Source organism: Cynocephalus volans, chromosome 7 (genome assembly GCF_027409185.1).
Source record: "Cynocephalus volans isolate mCynVol1 chromosome 7, mCynVol1.pri, whole genome shotgun sequence".
In the NCBI taxonomy this organism is placed as follows: domain Eukaryota; kingdom Metazoa; phylum Chordata; class Mammalia; order Dermoptera; family Cynocephalidae; genus Cynocephalus; species Cynocephalus volans.
In genome coordinates, this window is record NC_084466.1 from 161,406,932 (window position 1) to 161,428,554 (window position 21,623).

Genomic DNA, 21,623 nt, shown 5'->3' on the forward strand with positions numbered 1-21,623 from the left:
AGAGGGTGTGGACCTCAGCAGCTACTCAACAGGCCTCCGGCTCTTCTGCCAAGCCAGCTGGTTTTTCCATGCAAGCAACTTCCTGATCATGTTTTACCTGTTTAAGCATGGATGCCACTTGAGGGCTGGAAACAGGTCCACAGAGGACTCTCAGAGCCGCAGTCCCTCATAGTCCTACCCCAGGCCAGTGGGCGGCCATGCCCCGCAGCAACAGGCCTGAGTCTGTTTCCACTGGCAGCTTCCCTAGTGATTATAGGTCACGTGCTGTTGCTTCCTTGCATGTCAAACAATTTTTGATGTGGTGCCAGATGTGATGGATATTGTGTTGTTTAGTGTTTGAACCTTGTTTTCTTCCTTTAAAGCGTTTTGGAGTTGTGTTTGCTGCGGTTAAGCTCCTCATGGGTCAGCCTGAGCTGCCATGGCTTGTCTTTCCTGGCCTTTCCTAATTCATTTTTATTTCTGGGATCTGCAACCCCCTTGGTCCGGGCCATGTGATGCTCTGTCCTCCTTTCTTCCCTGCTGTCTTAAAGCTGAAGAGGGGTGGGTGGCCTTAGTGGGAGGCCCCTGCCCATTCTGGCCTCTTGGGTGCATGGTGGCTCCCTTTCCAGCTGTGCTTTCCAGAGATGATGGAGAGGCGGCCGCTTAAGGCTTTCCTGATTAAACTCTGTGCTGGTAAGATGGATGGTAAAGGGTAGAGCCTGAGTAAGGGTGGGATGTTCAGGGATTCCTTCCTTGTTCTATGGTCGTGAGCCCTTGGCACCTTGGCCACAGTCCTCTGCTTTGCTTCTGTGAGGAGCCGACGAGGGTGGGAGTGCCCAGGTGCGTGTGACTGGTGGCCCCCACCTGTGCAGGTGGCTGCTGGGGATGTCATTTCGCCCGTAGGACCAAGCATGAGCAGCTGGGAGACCCCTCACACCTTGGAGCCACGTTCTCTTGGCCTGTGGCCTTGGGCCAGTCCTCAGGGTCTCTGCTCCTGGGAGGCCCTGGGCTCCGAGAACGTGCGCTGGCTCTCGGTTCCTGCTGCGTGGCCGCTGTCCACACGGAAGCTCACTTGTCCTCCCTCCTTGCTCCCTCTCCCGTCCTCTATTCCTCGGTTGGCGGCGGTGGTTTCAGGGTGACGTTTTCAAGTGGTGTTTGCCCCTGAGCATGCCTGTGGCGTGGGACAGCGTCTGTGCGGCCTGTGCTGAAGGAACTTGCTCTTTTCCTTCCAGAGAACTGCTGTCCAGCGAGGCGATGAAGGAGTATAACAGGGCTCGCGTCTACCTGGACGAGAACTACAGATCCCAGGAGCACTTTACGGTGAGTCCTCTGCCCTTCTGAGGGTGTCTGTGACGGAAGAGAGTGGTCCGCCTGCTCTGTCCCCACCGCCTGCCCAGTGTCTGCATCCACGGCCAGCGAGCAGCAAGGGGGCATGGCACACACACTGTCTCAGGCACCCGGGCTGACTCCTCGTCAACTAATATGAGTGGACTGTGCAAGTGGACAGTCAAGAAAGGGGGCCCAAGGCCTTGGCATGTGTGCAGGTGACAGGGAGAATTGGGGGCTCCAGGGCTCACAGGACAAGCGACTCCATCTAAGCCTGGATCTGTTCTGCAGAGCCATCACACAGCCAGCCCTGCCCCGTGCCCCGCCCGGCCCTTTGTGTGCCCTGAGCAGACCTTGAAGGGCCGGTCTACTGAGGAGAGGTGCAGTCCCACAGGGGTCCACACGGGGAGCAGGACAGAGCTTCCGCAGAGCTGGGAAAGGCCTGGCCCTCATCTGCGAGAGTCTTTGGTCTGGTGGGATGGTGGACATGTGGGAGGGGCCCCAGTGAGGTTCCATGGCCCTGGGAGGGCCGAGGCGCTGGGTGCGTGGGAAGGGGGTTGGCAAGTTTGTTGGAGGAGGAGGTGTTTGGTAGGTTTTGAATAAGTGGTTGTTGGTTGGAGACAAACGGCAAAGGTGCCATCTTCAGGGATGCTTAGGGCCCTTGGACAGGTCAGCTTTCGCCACTCTCTCCCCAGTGTCCTTCCCCTGCTCTCATCACAGCGACGTGTGTACAGCACTTTACCTGTTTACCTATCTCCTCCCAAGGCGGGCGTTCCCTGCAGGCAACAGTGGCGGGGGTCTCCTTCCTCAACACATCCCCTGCCCTGGAGAGCTGGGCGAGAGCAGGTGCTCAGTCACATGTGCCAGCTGTGTGCTGTCACATGTGAGACAGCACGTGTGCACCCAGGGCAGGTGGGACAAAGACGTGTCCCCACCTGCCCTGGGGCTGTGACTTCAAGATCATCCTTTAGGTTGGAAAACCATCTGTTAAGTATTTAGTCTTGAGACTTGTGGTATCTAATGCCAGTTAAGTGGTGTCCTCTCATCACTGAGATAGTCACGTGGCTCCAGAGTCATGGTCTCCAGCTCTCGCTGAGTCTGCAGACTCCTGTGTCCTCTCCTTCCCTGCTCTCTGCAGCAACTCCTGCAGACCCTTCTCCACATCCACCCTCCACCCAGTCAGGGGTGGCCTTACCTCCACCTCTGCCAGGTACACTGAGGCTATAGGTCCCAACTTGCTCAAGAGCCAAGGCCCTTGCCCCTCTGGTGCTCAGGACATGTCCCCTCCCTGTTAGACCCACCTCCCCTGGCTCCTTGCTCTCAGCTCTGGACTTGCTGTCCTTCGCATGAAAAGGCAGCTTCCCTTGACCTTCTCGCCTTCCTCTGCTGTGACCCAACTTCCTGTCTTTCCCAAGTGAGACTTACTCAGATTAAAAAGAACAGCAGAATAGACACTGCAGAAGAAAAGAAGAGATGATTGAACTTGAAGACGTAGCAATAGAAACTATTCAAAATGAAACACATGGAGAAAAAAGGACTGAAGAGAGTGGAGGGACATCACCGTGAAATACTATCAAGTGGTCCAGCACACGTGTAACTGGATCCGGAAACGAGAGGGACAAAGAAGCAGGACAAGAACATACTTGAAGGAGGACTGATCAGAAAACTTACAGACCCACTGATCAGTTATCGCAGCACGCTGCAGGCAGAACAAATGTAAAGAAAACCACACCACGGCACGTCCTGCTCAGGCTGCTGGAAACACGTTCTGTAAAAAGTCCTTCCCTGCCACTGTCACCCTCAGAGGGGCCAGTCTCTGCTCACTGCCCCTACTTTCTGCCTGCTGCTGACATCCCCCTCTTCCTGGGAGCGTCCCTGAGCTCTTCACAGGCTTCTCTGGATGTGAAGGCACAGGCATTGCTGGAGTGGAAGGTGGAGGAACACCAGCGGGGTAGACTCCAGAGCAGGAACAGCACCTGGGGTGGAGCAGTTCATCCCATCATGACGAAGAGGACGTCGCAGTCCTAAATGTGTGTACCCCTAATATCAGAGCTGACATAGACATCAAAATTGGCAGATCTGAACAGGGTAATAGACAGGTCTACACCGTAGGAGATTTCGACACTTCCTTCTTGTTGATTGATGTACAGGTGGACAAAGGTTGCTGTCCACCAGCCTGAGCTCACAGGCGTCGGTGGGGACTCCCGCTAGCGCAGCAGCATTTGCAATGGTGGAGAAAGGCACACCCTGAGGCACAGGCAGGAAGGAGCAGACCTCTCGTTGGGTCTGTGGCAGGAGGTGGCGCAGCATGCACACAGCACTGAAGGTGAGGGGGACTATCAGGCTTTAATTCTCTTTGCACACATGCATCTTTCAGAATGAGAGTGGAAGTTGTTTTTACAGATGGGTCCAGAGCAGCCTGGGTGGGTCCTGACTGATGTGTGTGTTCTGGGACACTTCCCCTCTGGCTGCTGGGACCCAGGCTGCTCCCAGTCCCTGCGAGTTCCAGGTCCTGGTTGTCATCCCTTCTTCCCAGGAGTCTCCCTCGGCCTTGGGTGGTAGTTCACAGGGAGTATTTGCTGCAGTGCTCTGGGATTGGGGCCATAAAACAAACCCCAGCATCTATGAGAGACTGAAGTTATACAGAATACCTTCTCTGACCAAAAGGAACTGAATGAGAAGGAAATGAAAAAGATAATGGAAAATTCTCAAATATTGGGAAGTAAATCAACTTGTAAATAACCTCATGAGTTAAAGAGAATGTCACAAAGGAAATTAGAAAATATTTTTAATTTCATGAAAAACAAACTAAAAACCTTTAAAATTTGTGAGATGCCAGCAAAGCGTGCACCCGCTGCGGAGTCTGCAGCAGGATGTGGGGTGAAGGGCGGCGCATCCCGGTGCTGTAAGAGGACGCTGCGCGCGGCTCCGGTGTCAGGAGCGCACGAGGTGGGAGCCGGGCACACCCCTCCTCCGAGAAGCTTGCTGTCCACTCGCGTCTTAAAGTAGTACTTAATGATAATGCCCCGTTGATCTGTTCTTCAACGCGCATTATTTTCAAGTTTAAAATCTCTGAAATCTCTAAAACCAGGGTGCAGGGCACAGGGCGGCTGCATAAGGTGCCCAGAGGCAGCTGCAGGGGTCTAAGGTTCCGAGGTGTCTCCCTGTTTGCCCATGTAACTGTCAGTTTCTAGAAGGCTTGGAACAGAACGTGTCTTAGACCCCCTCCCTGGAGGCGGGGCGTGGCATCTGCCGCGCTCTCCTTGAGCTCATCAGGCACCGTGGCCTGGCCTTCTTTCTGGGTGCTGTCCTCCTGGTTTCTCCACAGCCAGGGTGCTGTGTGAGGTGCCTTCATGGCTGCTCTCATGACGGTGTGGCCGCCTTGTTTGGCAGGTGGTAAATGGTTGGGGATGCCCACACTCCTTCCAGAGCTGGCACAGAGGAATATGCATTTGTCACCTGTCTTGTAGCTAAGACTGCAGCCGTTGCCCATGGGTCCCCCAGGCGCTGTCCCCTGGTGCCCTCAGCATGTCCTGGTCTTTGCTGGGGGCCCTCTAGGTATCCTGGGAGGGGACTTCACACCCCTGGGGGCCTGGGCAAAGCTGGGCAGCAACTGCCAGTCAGGCAGGCACACTTCTGCCCCAGCCTGATGCCCTCTGGCTGTCAGAGGAAGGAAATTTTAATTTTTTAAGATTGATGGTATCAGAGCAATATTTTTAGCTTAGTCTGGTTCAAATAATAGGCCATTAATTGAAAAAGGAAATTGAAATGAATTTATCTTGTACATAAATGCTGTCATGGATATTAATAGGGATCAGAAAATAGTGGCCTGTTCCCAGAAAGCAGTTGCTGCACCTGGCGCGTGAGCATGTGAGTGGGGGTTGCTGCTCCTGCCCATGGGGACCAGGCCTGGAGGGGCCTCCAGCAGGGGCAGGCGACTTGCAGATGCCCGTTGTCACCAGGAGGTGGCGCCAATGCAGCGCCTCACAGCCCAAGAGTTTCCTGCAGGAGATGAGATGCTCAGGAGGCGGCTGTGCACTTAGAAGGACAGCGCTTTCTTTCTAAAAAAAAGAGTGATACCTTGCCCGGTTTGCGTGTGGCTGTAACGTAACCGGGAGGCTTCTCTGGTTGCCTCCCACTCTCTGTCTTCCCTGCTGGCTGGTCATTTTCTGCCTGCATCTCCTCTTGGAAAGTCGAGCACTGGAAGTCTGTTGCTTCAGAGACACTGCCGTCTTGGGTCTTTTGGTGTTGGCACCGAAGGCTCGGGTCCCTGTCCTGTTCATGGGAACTAGCTTGAGATGTCATCGCCGTGTAGACTGAGGGTGCTGACCGAGGGCGCTGGTGTGGTCGAACATGAGCTGGATGAGCCGGCAAGAGCTGGCATGCTGCGTCCCAGGGCCCCAGACGGCCCAGACAACTCCTCCCACAGGTCCCAGCCTGCACATGCTCAGAATTTGTTTCCTGTCTGCTGTCTTCTTCCCCCAGACTCAAGCTCCCCAAGAGCAGCAGCCTTGACTTTCCCTCTGTAGCCCTGGAGCCTGGTTTGCATGTGCCGTGAGGGGATCAATGAGTGGGAGTCTCAGTGGCCGAGCAGCACTGAGGTGGCAGGGTCCTTGGGCTTAGTTTGCGGGTTAGAGGTGGGCATTGACCCAAGGTGGAAGGTACAGGAAGTGGATGCTCCTGGGTGAGGCCACAGAAGGGCGCAGGCCTGGTGACAAAGTGAGGTCGTTGTGGTCTCTGTGTGTGAGACCGTGGGTCGCATGAGGTTCCCAGGGCTGCCCGTAGACCACACTTGTCATGTTGGGGGCCCTGGAGCTTCCAGGTGGAGAAGCCAGTGGCGATCGGCTGCATGCACCTGGCTGGCTTCTCATTGTCTGTGGAGTTCCTTGCAGGACATTTGGAAAATACAGAAAAGCAAAACAGAGCAGAAGCATCCTCCTTACTTGTGGGCTGGGATTGTGGCTGGGCCACGCTCCAGACTCCTTCGTCCCTCCCACTCCTCCCTGCACCTGCACCTCCTTCCAGCCCCAGGGCCTTTTCATGAGCCCTCCCTGCCTGCACATATCCTCCCTCCCCTCCTGGGAGAGCCCTGCTGCCCTCCCTCCTCCCGGACCTCCTCTTCCTTTTTCTGAGGACCTCTGGCTTCCCAGCTTCTGGGAATTTCTGCCGACATTGTGTTCCTTACTCGGGGCCTGTCTCCCTGCTGCAGTCAGATCCGCTCCGTGAGCACAGCAGTCTCCGCCTCTTGTCCAGCAATATACCCTAGGAGTCCAGAACGATGTCAGGCGAGATCAACCCTCTGTTAATCACTTGAGTTGGTGATTGAATCTATATGTAAGATCCATACGTTAATAACTTGGTATGGGACATGAACATGAAAACAGTTAAGAGAAACTTTCTCAGTTACAAGGATGGGCTTCAAGGCAAGGTTGGGATTTCCCTCAGATGGTGCCAGGGCCCAAGGCACAGAGAGGCATAGGGTGGCCTGCCGACCCGGAGCCCTCGGGATCAGTGTGCATGGGGCTGCCACGCTGGCCTCGCCTGGCAAAATGGGCTAGGCTCAGGAGGAGGGTCCCCGAGGATGTGCCTGAGCTGAAACCGGAGCTCAGTGCCTGCATGGATGATAGAAAAGTGACCGGACACACCTGTCTGGATGACACCTGCGCGTCGGACGATCAGAGGAGAGGTCACGCCACCTTATCCCTGAAGTGCCTTCTCCACAGTCCCTCCTGGCTTCATTCAGCCTATCCTCCCTGTCCTGGAACACGCTCCCCACTTACAGTGCTGGAGATGTCGTGGAAGCTTCCCCAGGGAGGTCATGGTGCCACCTCATTACCCAGTAGTCCACAGCAGCCCCGTGTAGCCGCCAGTCAGCCTTGACACGAGGAAGTGCCTCGGTGACGTTTCCCAAGGCCGTCCACTTTCTATCAATCAGACGCTCCAGCAGCACCGCAGTCGTGTGTCTAGTTTAACCAGCCACGCAGAGGAACATAGAAAACACATCACTTACCGCTCAAACAGCTCCAACATCGATAAGAGGACGTAAAGGTAACGGCTTTCCTATACTCTGGCTTCAAAAATGGCTCAATGAGGAAGAGATCGCAAATTTATTTCCATATAATTCCACTGTTGTCTTGTTTCACACGGGAGCGAGGCAGCATGAGCTGTCTGTCACTGCCCTGGGAGGCCCAGAGTGAGCGGGAGTGGGCCGTGTTTGTGTGGTGACTTAGGCATTGCCTGGGGACTGGTGTGGAGTCCCACGGCTGCCATCCCCTCCCACCTCATTCTGGGGACTTGGTGTCCAATGCGCTGGCTTTCCTGTCACCAGGCCCCACCTGGGTTCCCAGAGGGCTGCGTGGGCTATGGGTGTGGGATCCAGATCCCAAGTCCAGGCTTTAATCCCTTCTGCGGCCACACAGTCAGCTCTGAGCTGGCCCCACACAGGCTGGTGGGAGGGGAGGCTGGTGGGGCGGCCACAGCCAGGGTCATGCTAGGTTGGGCCTCTAGCAGGTTCCACGCAACCTCCGAAGACCGACGGTGGCCTCTGTGACCTCAGCCAGCTCAGGAATGTTGCTGCTGGGAACAGGAGGCCTGCATGGATCTGTGAGTGCTGGGCAGGGGCTGCGTCCTGGGACTGGTTTCTGGAGCAAGATTAAGACACAAGAGGGGAAAGCTTCTTGTCCCGTGTGATCTTCTTTATTTAACTAGAGGAGGTCTGGAGAAACCATGCCTTAAAAGTGGCTTGAAGTTGGAGCAGAAGGAGTTTATCTGCTCACACAATTAAGATAGCTGCTGAGAGGGCTTAGACAGCGTGACCAGTGGGAGCACAGGCTCTAGGAACATCCCTGTTCTAGCCAGTCCCATGCCTGCTGCTGGGGCTCCTGCAGCCTGGGGGACAGGAGGCACATCTGCTGGCACCCCATCCCCATCCCTGCCTCTGCCTGAGCCTCTCCTTGGCTGTACCTGGAGGCAGTCAGTGGTGCTGCTGACAAGGTGGAGCATGCCCTGGAAGGCACAGTGTGGCGCCCTGATGATAAAATCAGAACAGCAAGGCTGACACAGGGCCATACCCCTCAGGGATGACCGGTGATGCTCACCCAGTGATTGTCGCCTGCAGCAAGGTGGGAAGGTCATTGGACAGGCCTGGTGCTGGTAGCTTACTCCCAGACCCCCACACAGTGCAGCCCACTCCTTCTAGAGCTGCTTTATAATGGCCTGAAAGCATGTGCCGACATCACTGGGCCGTGGCTCTCAGCGTCCTGGTCACCTGGCATGGAGATATCTGTGGTTTGGTGGGACCCCTGTCACATTTGCTTCCCCTGGAGTCTATAGATACGCAGCAGGGACAGGGTTGCCCTGGGGGCTTGGGCAGGCTCGAGACTGGGCTGATCTAGATGGTTCTAGGTAGCAGCAAGCCCAGGTGTGAGCAGGGAGAACCCCAGTGCACTTTCCCCAGGGAGTCCCCAGGTCCTGGGTGCCCACCAGGCTCAGCAGTGGAGCTGACAGTGTGGAGTGACTCTAGCGGGCAAGACCCAGGCCTGCCTCTCCATCCACATGGTAAGCCGTGTCAGCCCCACCCGAAGCTCTTGGGCCTGCGAGGCCTGCCAGGAAGCTGGTCCCCAACAAACAGCTTGTCCACGCCACCGGCCTGTGCTGGGAGCTTGTCCCCATCCCCCCGCTCCCCTGAGCCTTTTGTGCCGCCCAGAGGAGGTCCTCACCAGAGGTGCACCAGCCTAGACGCCGGTGCCCACCACTTTGCTGGCACCTGGGCAGCTTGCTGGTTTTCCAGGAGGGCTTGGGTGAGCTGCTGAGGGCTGGGGTGCCAGATGCTTCTCTTCTAGTAGAAGCATTTGCCCACATATTGGGGTTCATGGCAGCCCCTGGCACCTGGAGCCTGCTCAGAAGCTCTGGCCTCGGCCCCCGGCAGGTGCTCTGACCCCAGGGCGGGGGGGCTTGCTCCTTCGTGGGTTCCTGCTTCTCCTGTCCCCTCTCCCGCCATGCTGGGCCCCTCACCCCCCCCCCCCGTTCTCTAAGTAAGATTTTAGGGGAAATTTATGGAACATTAATGGAGTTGACTGGTGTTCTTTGATCCAAGGAGGGGAAGGGAAAAACAAATGCAGTTACGACGAGTGACTGACCTGCTTTGGGCACAGCCCCCGCCCCTGCCCGACTGTCCCCCGCCTCCTCGCCTGCCCGCGGTCGAGACAGGCCTGATAAAGTGAGAGCGGCAAGATTGGTTTTCCGAGGGCACCGGGCCCTTCGTGCTCAGCTAAATCACAGGCTGTCTGCTGTGCTGGCGGGTAATGACCTGCTCCCCAGCCTCAGCACCTGCCGCCCCGCGGGACGCGATGATGTGCGGCCGGGCAGCGGCCGGGGCTGCAGCGAAGGTGAAACTGTCGTATCGATCTTTTTAGCACTAAAATATGAGCCACTTTACTCCGCTCCCCGCTGCTGTGATGTGAAAAATAATAACTCGGATCCAAATTAAAAATATTGATCTCTGGAAGGTGTTGAAAGTAAATAAACACCTTGCGAAGTTTTCGGGTCAGCCGAGAAATGGTATTCAGCAGTAAATGTGTCGGCATGTCAGAGCCCAGGGTTCTTGATCTGTTTTTTCTTTGAATTGATTTTTCATTATTTACTTCCTAAAAGTGCTGGAATTTGGTCCTCCAATGTTAAATCCCAGTGTTTGGGCAAATTATTTCTTTGGGGCTGATGAGGTGGTCCTAATCCACTCCTTCATTGATTGATTGATTTTTGACTCAATGAGCTTGCAGTCCCCTGCTTTATTCAGGACTTTCATCATAATTTTTTATACATTTAGGCTTGACTTTTTTATTTCCCTCTAACAGATGAGCTGACACTGGGCTCTCTAACAGGCGGGAAAACAATTGCACGAGGTTAATTGTATCGCAGGCTCTGTGCGTTCTGAGGAAACGCAAGGTGCTTCCCGGCTGCAGGTGGGGCCTTCCTGGCCCCTGCGAGTCTGTTTGCCCATAGGGCTGAGTCCAGTGCCCCTGGGTGCCCCCAGCACTGTGCAGGTGCCGGGTCCTGGGTGTGCTGTTTCCCTGAGCCGAGGAGAGGCTTAATAGTGTGTCTCTGGAGTTTTCCCTTCAGAAGCAGCTAGGACCCACAGCTGTACCACGTGGCTCCTGGAGGCTGCCATGGCCTGGAGGAAAGTGGAAGGTGCCAGGGCCAGGGACAGTCAGGAAGGACAGAAGAGTGGCGTGCTGGCCAGTCGTATGTGATTTCCGGGTGGTTAAGAAGTCGCCTGAGAAGACGTGAAAATGTGGCTCGTCCTGCTGTCCTGGAAGTTGGGGTTCCCACTCCCTGCATCTGGAATGGGGGGCTGCCTGCCATCAAGGCTCCCGAGCTGCACCCCAGGGCAAGCAGACCCCAGAGGGGAAAGTGGGATGGGGCTAGGACCCTGGCAGCTTTAGCAGGTGGCCAGCACTCGCCACTCTGCAGGTGCTTCTCCAGCCTCTTGTTCTGCATGCAGGGCAGACCCAGGTGTGGGGCATTTGGGGCTGGGTGGATCCAGCTGCACACCTGCTGTTGGGCTGCTTGGGAGCCATGAGAGGCAAGGGCAGTGCTCTTGGTGGGTGCATCCCCGTTCTTGAGGTAGGGCAGGGGTGAGGAGGGTCGTGGTAACACGGCAGACACGTGTGCAGAGCTCTTGGCACCGGCTGTTCCCAGTGATTTGCAAAAGTCATCTCACAGAGTCCTTACATGGTTGGACTGGAAGAGGAGACTGAGGCCTGGGGAGGTCTGTTAGCTTCTCTGGGGTCACTTGGATTTGGACCCCAGGCAATGAGGATGCACCAATGCTTTGCACGAGAGCCTGGGACATTGGAGCGACTGAGGTCAGGACTGGGCAGGGAGGCCAACAGGTGCTTTTGAGAGGGGTCGCTGTGTTGGCAGGAGGGAAGAGGCCACCCAGCAGGGGGTTGGATCTCCCTGAGAGTCCAGGTCCTCTTCCAGTTCTGGGTGGACGTGTCCAGCCCGTGCCGCCTGTCTGGGAAGTATGCAGGTCCTGGACGGGGAGCAGGGATTGCTTGAGGGGGAGATGGAAGAGACCAGCAGCGCCCACATGGTGTGGTGCCCCCACGCCTCCCACATCCCCTGCCCTACCCTCCTCCATTCTCCCCTGCATCCCAGGAGTGGCACTGGCCCTGTAGGGAACGTCACCCTGTTACAAGGTTTTCGGTGAGGGGTGGGAGGAGCCCAAATCCTCCTGGACGCATGACCAGCTCTCCTGGGACTCCGATGACTGCCCCCCGCAGAGAGATCATCTCTGAGTGCCGGACACCGTGCACGCCCAGTGTTGTCCTGTTTCCAGACCATATGCCCTTTGCTGGGCAGTGGGGCCCATCTCTGCTTTTGTAGCCCTTTCTACCTCTAGCAGCAACGTCTCAGATGTGAAGATGTGTCTCAGAAGGGAATGTGTGCCCTGTCAATGCACATGGGGCATTTGCTGACTGCCCACAGGAAGGAGTTCTGGAATGCAGCAGTGCTGTTCCTCCCAGAGGACAGCTGAGTCCTCATCAGAGCCTGCCTTTCTGGAGGGCTCCCCAGCGCGGGATGCTGGGCCCTAGGGCAGGATGCAGAGCGTTGAGACCACACATGTTAGCTTCCTTCTTCCGAGCTGAGGTCTGCTGGGTCCAGCTTCCCAGGTGCCGGAGTGAGTTGAATCCTTTGCAGTGGGTTCCAGGAGTGCTGGTGTGTGCTCCTCTGTGCTGGGCCCTCTGCTGGGTACCAGGGTGCAGGGACAGGTGGTCACTTTTGACTTCTGACCACGTTCCAGGCTGACAGGCACAGGGAGGGTACAGACTGAGGCCTGGGGCTGAGGGTGCTGGAATTCCCACAGGACAAGGAGGCTCTGAGAAAGGCATCTCAGGCTACCCCGGAAGAATCCAGAACTGGAAAAGCTGCTGTTGGCCTGCAGCTTGGGGAATAGTCCTGGTTGTGGGGCTGAGGACTATGTGCAGAAGGATTCTTTCCTCAGGGTGAAGGCCGGTGGGTGGTTGGTGGTGTTGGCTGTTGGGTCTGTAGGGAGCAGCTCTGTCAACACCAGCCCCAAGGGCACCTAAGCCTAGACTGCATGCTGGAGGATAACCGCGTTCAGTTGCAGCTGGGATCCCACTTCCATTGATTCATCCACTCAGCAATCCGTGCTTTGGTTCCTGTCTCGTGCACATGTGTTCTGCACTGGATGCTGTGGCTGTGCTCAGGGTTTCTTGGGAGAAGATGTCAGCGTGCAGACGCAAGGCTAGAGCCACGTGGGGAGAGCCACACCACAAGCAGCCCGCGGCCACACCTGTGCTGACCGAGGACCCCTCTGTGACCAGTGCTCTCCCACATGGGACCTCACAGCCTCTGTGGGCTAGCTTGCCCCTAGCACAGAGAAGTGCAGTGATTCACAAAGCCAGGACACAGTGTAGCAGGACCCTAGCTGGCAGCTGGGCCCAGAACCTGACTAAATGCAACATGCAACATACAATACAACATGCAGCACACAGCACATGGCACACTGTGTGTGACATGGCACAGTTGCACTCTCTGCTCTTCTGACACTTACAGACCCGAGGGAAGAAGCACTCATGTGAGCATGCAGTTAGGGAGTGTGGGAAGATCCTGGGGGGAGGTGTGGGCTGCAAGCAGGGGTGCCCCAGGGCCTGATGGAGACAAGGAGCTGCGCACAGGCCTCTCTGAGGAAGGGAGGTTTAGTCGGAAACGTGAGGAAAAAGCATGAGTGAGCCATGGGAGCAGCAAGGGTGAGAGCATTCGGGTGGCGTATGGAGTGTGCACAGACGCCCTGCCATGGACACGGGTGTGCCTCCTGGACCCCCTGAGGGAAGAACCTGCTGCCGAGCTGTGACGGGCCACTTTGCTGATGTCACGCCCTCCCCAGGCAACCCACACCCTGGGGCTGAGCAAGGTGAGGTACAAAGACCCAGGCTTTGAGGCCCCACATGACAACTCTGAGGGAAGAGGGGAAAGAGCAAGTTGTAGCCACAGGAACAGGGACCCAAGTGGCATCAACTTCCCGGTGCTACACTAGAAGGCAGAAGACAGTGGAGCCATGTCCTCAACCACTGGCATACTAGAAATTCCCGTGAGAATTCCCTGCGAGCCAGTCTATAAATTGAGAGGGCAGAGAAAAATTAAGGTAATATTTCAGATGTGTGAGGTCTTAAAAAAGTTTATGTCCCATGTCCCTTTTCTCAGGAAGCTTCTGTTAGGAAGTACTATACCAAAACAGTGGGTGCGGGACCCCGGAGACACAGGAAACAGGTTTGAACATACCAGCTCCCTCGAGGGTGGGTGACAGAGAGTGCAGACTGAGAGTGTGGATTACCTCCTCTGAGCCGGGCTCTGTTAACACCTTGGCAGAGGGCTTTGTCTGGCTTCCTGGGCATTAGGAGTTGACACCCTTTTCCATTCACCTGTAGAAGCACTGATATGTACAAGGCCTGATTCCTAGCTCTCAAGAGAATCCCTGTTAAAGGACTTATTTAACAAAAAAAAGAAGGCAGTGACAAACTCCAGGGGAAACAAAAAGCTGTTCAAGAAAAGAAAAGCAGTCGTAACATAGTAAGTAGTTTTGCTGTAAAGAGCATTTTTAAGTTATAATGACATAAATACTGATTATATAAGAGGATGGTGTCAGGGATGGGAGTGTTTGTGACGTGAGTGAGGGGAAAGACAGTATAAAGAGTTAAATTCTCATCTTCTGCTGTGGGAAAATCAATAGTTAATGTTGAAAATGGGAAAATCAGGAAGCAGCAATGCAAGCTTTAGAGATGTGGAGGTAAATCCAGAGAAAACAGTGGAAAGAAAGCAACTGGCTCTCGCAAGTAGAAGACTGGGGTGGCTGGAGCTGCTGTTTCTCATAGTCAGCCTTGCAGAACTGTGTGTGTTTACATTTACTGAATTTTAAAAGAAAAAGGTGAGGAAACTTCTTAGGGGAAGAGACTCCTCCTCTTGATGGTGACATCAGACAGACCTGCAGGAAGGGCATGTGAGCTCATGCTCTGCGCAGCTGTGAGCAGCAGCTGGGAGCAGTTCCAGTCATCTGCGCTCAGGCTCTCTGAAAGTGGGTGGCAGTGGCAGAGGGGGCTAGAATCAAGACCATACCACGAGCATCAGGCGAAGGAATTTGAGTGTGGTTAGGTGGTCAGCTGGGACCATAGCAGCGTTTGGGGAAAGAGGTGAGGCGATTGGAGCCAGGAGAGATGGAGAAGGGATGGGTGAGCTGTTCCAAATTTAAAGGCCTATCAGATGTAGCTGTTAAGTTCTTGCTGAAGTAAATGCACAGAGAGGACCACAGAAGCAACGATCCAGTTGGGTTTATTTTTATTTTCTTGATTCTGGTTCCTTCTCTTTTAGTCCAAACCATCCAGGTAGGAGCCCCTCCTGAATCCTGAAGAGAAGTAGGGACTGACCCAGGAGGGAGCCAGCTGGGGTGTGACCAGTGCTGGAACAGAGCTCGCATTTCTTTGGCTCCCCGCGCACATGCCTGTTCTGTTCCACCTGGATCACACCATGCCCAGGTGTGCACCCCACCCCTTTGTGCTGCAGCTTTGACAACACAGTTTAGAGCCAAGCAAAAATTTTTTGAGCCTTAAGATCAGCTCTACTAAGCTGGCTCCATTGAAAGTAGCGAGGACAGCACCTCCTTGGGGGAAAAAGCAAAATGAAGTTCTTTCAGAGCAGTCAGGACGAATCTGCTTGATGGAGTTTGGATGTGTTGTCCCCGCCAAAACTCCTGTGGAAATTTGATCCCCAATGTGGCAGTGTTGGAAACTGATTGAGTCATGGGGACGGATCCCTCATGAATGGATTAATGCTCTCCCTGGGGGAAGGGGGTTAATGAGTGAGTTCTCGCTCGATTAGTTCCCATGGGAGCTTGTTGCTTAAAAAGACCTACCACCTTTTCTCTCTCTCTTACTTCCTCTTGCCACGTGATCTGCTTGTACCCACCGGCTCCCTGCCACTTTCCGCCATGAGTAGAAGCAGCCTGAGGCCCATGCCAGATGCAGCTGTCCCAGAATCGTAAGCCAAATAAACGTCTGTTCTTTATAAATTACCCAGTCTCAGGTAATTCTGTTATAGCAACACAAAACGGACTAAAACACTGTTTATGTCTGTGTATTTTGTTCACATCTTTGAAATCTCATCACGTGATTAGTGGCTTGTAAGCTGTCAACTTGTAAATGATTCAGTTAGAAATTGAAAAATAATACTACCACTTGTAATAGCACCTAAAATATGAAGTATTTAGGAATAATGTAGGTCAAAGATATGTAAGACCAGTATGCTGAGAACTACAGCATATTGCTGAGAGAGATTAAGATTTAAACAGATAGAGAGATGCACCATGTTCATGGATTGGAAGACTCCGTACTGCTAAGATATCACTTCTCCCCAAACTGATGAAAAGATTCAGTGCAATACTAGTCAAAATCTGAGTAGCCCTCTTTTTTTTCTTATAGAAATTGATAAGCTGGTTCTAAAATTTATATGGAAATGAGAAGGACCTAGAGTCAGCCAAAAAGACTGACAGTGAGCAAAGGTGAAGGACTTGTACTACCTGCTCAAGACTTACTCTAACTTTGTCGTGACTGTGGCAGCGCAGCACTGACGTAGAACCAGGTGGGCAGATCACAGAGCAGAATGGAGAGTTTAGAAACAGGCTCACCATTGACTTTTGGCAAAGGTAATTCAATGGGGGGAGAGTGATGTTTTCAACAAATGGAGCTATAACAATGAGATGACCACATTCAGGAAGGACCTCAGCGCTTACTTGAGCCCTGTAAAAATTTAACTTGAAATGGACCATAGACCTAGTGCAAGAGCTAAAACTGTACAGATTCTGCAAGAACAGGAGAAAGTCGTAGTGACCTTGGGTTTGTCAAAGATATATTAAGACCCAGAATATGACATAGAAGCACAGATTATTATAAAAATAATCAATAGGACTTTATCAAAATGAGAAACATTTGTTCTTTGAAAGATACTGTTAACAAAAATAAAGAGGCAGTTCATGGTCCAAGAGAAAATATTTGCAGAACATATCTGACAAAGAACTTTTTAAAAAAACAATCTTAAGGATTTTATTGTATCTTTACTGAATTGGACGTTTTATGATTTTAAAAATATTTCACTAATACAGCAGAAAACAAAGGCATCTTTCTGTCATTCGTTTTGTATTAGTCCGTTTCTGTTGCTTATAACAGAATACACGAAACTGGGTAATTTATAACAAAATTAGATTTATTGCTTAAAGTTTCAGAGGCTTAGAAGTCCAAAGTCCAGGGAACACATCTGGTGAGGGCTTTCTTTGGTGACTTCAGTGATGGCAGGGTATCACATTGCAAAAATGACAGAGCAGAGAAAGCGAGACTAACCTGCTCATTCACTTTCCTTTTAAAACCCTCCAAACCATGCCATGACCACCATTATTAATCCATTCACTACTTTACGGTTCTACAATCTAATCACCTCTTCATGGCTCCACCTTTCATTTACCATAATATGATTTCCCGCCCTCTTAGCAGTCACAGTAGTGGCCAAGTTTCTAGTACATAAAACTTAGGGGACACAATTCAAGCTCTAGTGAGTTTTGGGGGGACACAATTCAATGCAATACACAGTTTGTGCATCAGTGTCCTTTCTCAATACTCTAAAACTAGAAAGCAGACACTGCAATTTTAGGAAGATAAAATAATAGTTTCTTAATAGGCTAGCAGTTTTTAATAAAACTTCCCCCAAACTCCTACTAAAATATCTATGATACAGAGAAAACGGTGAAAACTCACAGTTGATCTCAAGTTTTCTAGAAGCACGATTGGTGGCCAAGCCTGTACCCAACAAAAACTTTTATTTGGAGTACTATGTATAAACAGTTCTTACAACTCCGTAATAAAGGACAAACAACCCAATTTTTAAAACAGGGGAAAGGTCTGAATAGACATTTTTGCCAGGTAAGATACAGAGATGGCAAATTAGCCTGCGAAAAGATACTCAGTCATTAGTCAGTAGGGCAATGCAAATTAAGACCACAATTATTCGTTAAAGATCACTAAGCTTCCACTAATGGCTGAGATTAGAAAGACTGTGTCAAGTCTGGGGGAGGGTGTGGAGGAACTGGAGCTCTCATAGGTCACATAGCCACTTGGGAAAACACTTAAGTTCTTAGAAAAAACTGGAAAGACACCTGCCGTATGATCCAGCAATTCCCTCTGACGTGTTCACCTAAGAGGAGGAAAAGCACCTCCACACAAAGACTAGTGCTCAGTGTCCATAGCGGCTTCGTCCAGAACAGCCGAAAGCTGCCAGCAGCTACCCTTCCACCAGCAGTGGACGGGCCGCTGCAGATGCTCGGGCCTGAAGAGGCGTGAACTGCCGGTGCTGCGGCAGTGTGGGCGGACCTTGGGGTCGCTACGCGGAGCCAAGGAAGCCTGGTGAGAGGGAGCGGTTCCGAGTGCTTTAATCTACATGGCGTTCTCAGAAACGCAAACTGATCTGCAATGGTACAAGCAGGCAGGTAGTGGTTTCCTGAGGATGGAGGTGGGGTGGGGGCTAGAGGGGTCATCAAGGGACACAGGGAAGCTTTGGGAGTGTGTGTTTGTTGTTGCGGTTGTGGTGATTGTTTCATTGGTGTAAAGATGCGTCAGAACTCATCTAATTACATACTTTAAATCTTGGCAGTTTTGTGGATGTCAGTTTTACATCATAAGTATAAAAAAAAGTCAAGTCATGTGGTTAGTGGCTTGTAAGAGGTCAAATTTTAGTGATTTGATTGAAAGGGAAATATTTCTGTTACACGCTGACTCCATGCACAAGCTATACAGGTCGCTCTGTATGTCTCACGACTAAGGAACCTCAACATTCCTGAGAAATAATGGCAGAGTACGAATAACTTTCGATTTTACATTAACACATAACAGACATTATCGATATAAAATTGAAAAGATGTTCTTTAGATTAAGTGAGGCCTTATTGATGTTGAACGTAACGTTCCCACTCAGCAAAAGCAACTTTGGTTGCATCGGGCCACGTCTCCGCTGCACTTGGGCAGGCAGGTGCTGTGGTCTGGCTGCAGATGAGCTGGAGCCCGTGGAGGCCCTGCTCGCATGACGACTCGGCACAGCATTTTGCATCACACCCTGGCTGGGTCTGCATCTCAGATCTCAGCACAGCAGAGCTTCTTCTCTTTGCTGTTCACATCCATAAAGGCAGCACAGTTCTGCTCTGTGTCTGTCCCACTTCTGAGCTACGTGCTGCGAGCTCGGAGCGCCTGTCCTACAATGGTCTCTCCTGGCCGAGCCGGCATGCAGCGTGTGTCCATGTCTGCAGCCATGCCCTACATCCTGGGCTAGCCGTGTGGTACCGCCTGGCCACTGCTGGCCATCTTGCCCATGTCCCCATGTGTCTGAGAGCCCACCCCATCAGACCTACAGCCTGGCCTTACTGATACTGAGAACCAGCCCAATTGTATGCCGTCCAGACCGTGTCAGCACCTGGGTGGAGGACCTAGGCACAGGGCGGGCCGACGACAGGCTGTGGGGCAGTGGGTCCATTCTCCCCGTGTCGGAATCTGGACTTTGCCCTGGCCAGGCGCTCAAGTGTGAGGGTGGACCTGCTCTGTCATGGAAGGTGGGTTGCATATCACCCGTGAGAGAGTTGTGACCAGCCTCAGCTTCACTGCTTAGACAGCATTTGCCCCTTCACACCCGTACCTGCATCAGGTGCCAGAGGGTTTGGCTGTGAGGAAAGGGACAGGGAAGAAGCCCCTGTCAGCCAGCGAGGAGCGTGGCCCTGCTGACGCCATGCAGCAGCTGCATGGCCTAGGGAATCGCGGCTCTGCCCACCCACTGCAGGCTAATCGTCACACCCGTCCCCCTGGCTGCCCCCCCGTCAGGACACGCACGTCTGCACATGACCCCCAGAGACATTAGGACAGGTCACTTGTTCTATTTGTCCATAGCCCTGCTTGTAGCCGTGTTTCTGATCGTGGCAGGTGATGTATCTTTCCTTCCACTCCCACAGGCTGCTCGCAGCTAGGCAGGGCTGGGTGCGTATGTGGATGGGGTGGCCCCGCATGGCAGCCCATGCATCGGTGGCTGTCCTCTACCACACGTCTCCACCCTTCCAGGGAGGGAAATCTGTAACGGGTCTTTGGCAGAGGCCAAGCTGAGACTCCCAGTGGCGGCTGATCCATCAGGCGCAGACAGGCGTGATCGAGTGCTGTGTCACACACAGCCCAGGAAACAAATACGCAGCACAAACCGTGCTGGTGAGCAAACTGAAAGATTGTAAAGCTCTTAAGGACTTTCATGCTTGTTAGCATTTTTTGACAGAAAATCACTGAAGCAGTGAACATAAAAAAATAGTCATGGTTGATTCACGGTTCAGCTGGTCGTTCTATCCATTTGGCCTCAAGTGACGTCTCACTTCCGGAGTTCCCCTGTAAGCTGCTTCTGACTCACCGAGGCTCTTGCCTGGATGACATTGTCCGCCGGGAATTCTCATGAGCCCCTGGGTGCTGCTTCCCCAGGTCATGGTCTCCCTGGAGACGGGTTTTCATGCTGCTGAAGGAGACCGAGGGAAACTTGCTGGACAGTGCTTGCTCCAAAGCCCAACCAGGTTTGACTTCAGAGGCCTTGAACGGTATGTGGCCCTGGCTTGTCATGTGAACTTTAGGAAGTGGTCATGAGGATGTTGAAAGGGACCCGTTGAGGAGGAGGGGCCTTGGCTAACCTGCTCAGAGGGCTTTGTGCCTGGGGCCATCCTGAGTTGCTTTGGGGGGCTTTAATGCAAGATGTCCCTTTATTATCTTTTCTCACCAGTTCTTCCTGTTGATGATTCGTGCATGTTCTGTGCTGCATCAGGGTGGCGGCAAAGTGCCTGGTGTGTGTGGGCATGACCCCTGATGTCAGGCCTCTGACTCATTGCTGGAGCCCCTCAGGCTCCCTGCAAGCCACCCCAAGCCCATGAGCCCAGCTCAGAGGTTCGGGTGATTTGCAAAAGAAAGCCTTGGCATTTGGCTTGACACCAATTAAGATTGCCATGTGCTCCTTTGAAAGCCATCTGTAATTTCATGCAGAGGAGAGGAGGGGTGTGACATTTTCCTAAGAGGAGGTGGCTACCTGTCAAGGGCCACTTTTAGGGCTGTCAGGACTGTTTGGCATGCCCTAATTGCATATGCAGAATTGTGCCCTCCTCTCTTTAAGTATGGATGTTGTTGACCCTGGAACCAATGAGGTGGTGGCTGGCGGTCATTTTTATTGAGCAGTGTCTGGTTGACCTTCTGATTAGTATCTGGTGCCCCCATGTGCAGACATGTGGGCTCTGGTGGCAGTGTGGTGTCCTGTTCCTCCCTTGTGGGTTTCCAGGTGCCAGGCAGTGTGGTCATCGGTCCTTCTATTTGGTCATCATCCTTTTTGGGTTTACGTCTGTTATGCTTTCTCTCATTCAAGTCATGTGTTTCCTGTGCTGCAGTTTTGAGGAGTCGTGTTGTGTGAAGAAGATGAAGACACTGGCTCTGGAGCAAACAGTGTGTGGCTGTGGTCCCCAGTGGCTGCGGCCTTGTTCTGTGGGCCGGTGCTGCTCAACGGTCCTCTGCAGGGGCAGTTTCCATGTTCTCCCATTGCAGCTGAGGAACTCAGAGGTCAGAGGCCATCCCCTGCCCAGCTGTCCCTGAGCAGTGGCCGGGCCAGCCCGCCTTTCAGGGCTGTGTCTGCGTCAGGCTCTCCTCACCTCTGCAGATACCCAGTGCTTTCAAGGAAGGCTACCGCCGCTGGCCACAGCCCCAGAGCCAGGAAAGCCACCTAGAAGTAAACCGATGCCATGTTTTTCCCTTGGACTTGTGTCTGTTGCCTTTTGCAAGAAGATCAGGTTTTTAACTATATGGTGGGAAGTGGCATTGAGGTTTTGGGGACTTCTCTCACATGTGACTCCCCTGGTGAAGAGGGGAGTGTCATGCATGTCCTTCCCTCATCACGCTTGCCATAACGTTGGGTGATCACATGCCTAGCTTTCACTCGCTGCCTTTCCTGTGCTGTGGCATCTTAAATGCTTTGTGATGTCCTCTCTGGTTTGTCATCTGTGAACTTAGGATTAAAATTTATACTCAGGGCTATTCATGTGGAGACTTCCAGAAAAGGAGAGCCATTGAGCACGTTATTCCACGTTTTTACTGGTTTTAAATCTGATTTGTGCTGGGTGGGGTGAAACTTGAGTAGCTACAAAGTTGTTATGTGAGATCAAGAGGCCACAGCTAAGGTCCTTTCAACCCTCAGGTGACTTGGTGA

At 53.0% G+C, this 21,623-nt stretch overlaps 1 protein-coding gene across 1 annotated transcript in view; it reads left to right on the plus strand.

Moving 5' to 3' along the window:
* INPP5A (inositol polyphosphate-5-phosphatase A) overlaps positions 1–21,623 on the plus strand; it is a 219,460-nt gene that overhangs the window by 94,458 nt on the left and 103,379 nt on the right. The window contains exon 4 of the mRNA XM_063102348.1: positions 1,212–1,299. Within this exon, the coding sequence (XP_062958418.1) occupies positions 1,212–1,299 (88 nt within the window). The remainder of the gene's footprint in view (positions 1–1,211; positions 1,300–21,623) is intronic.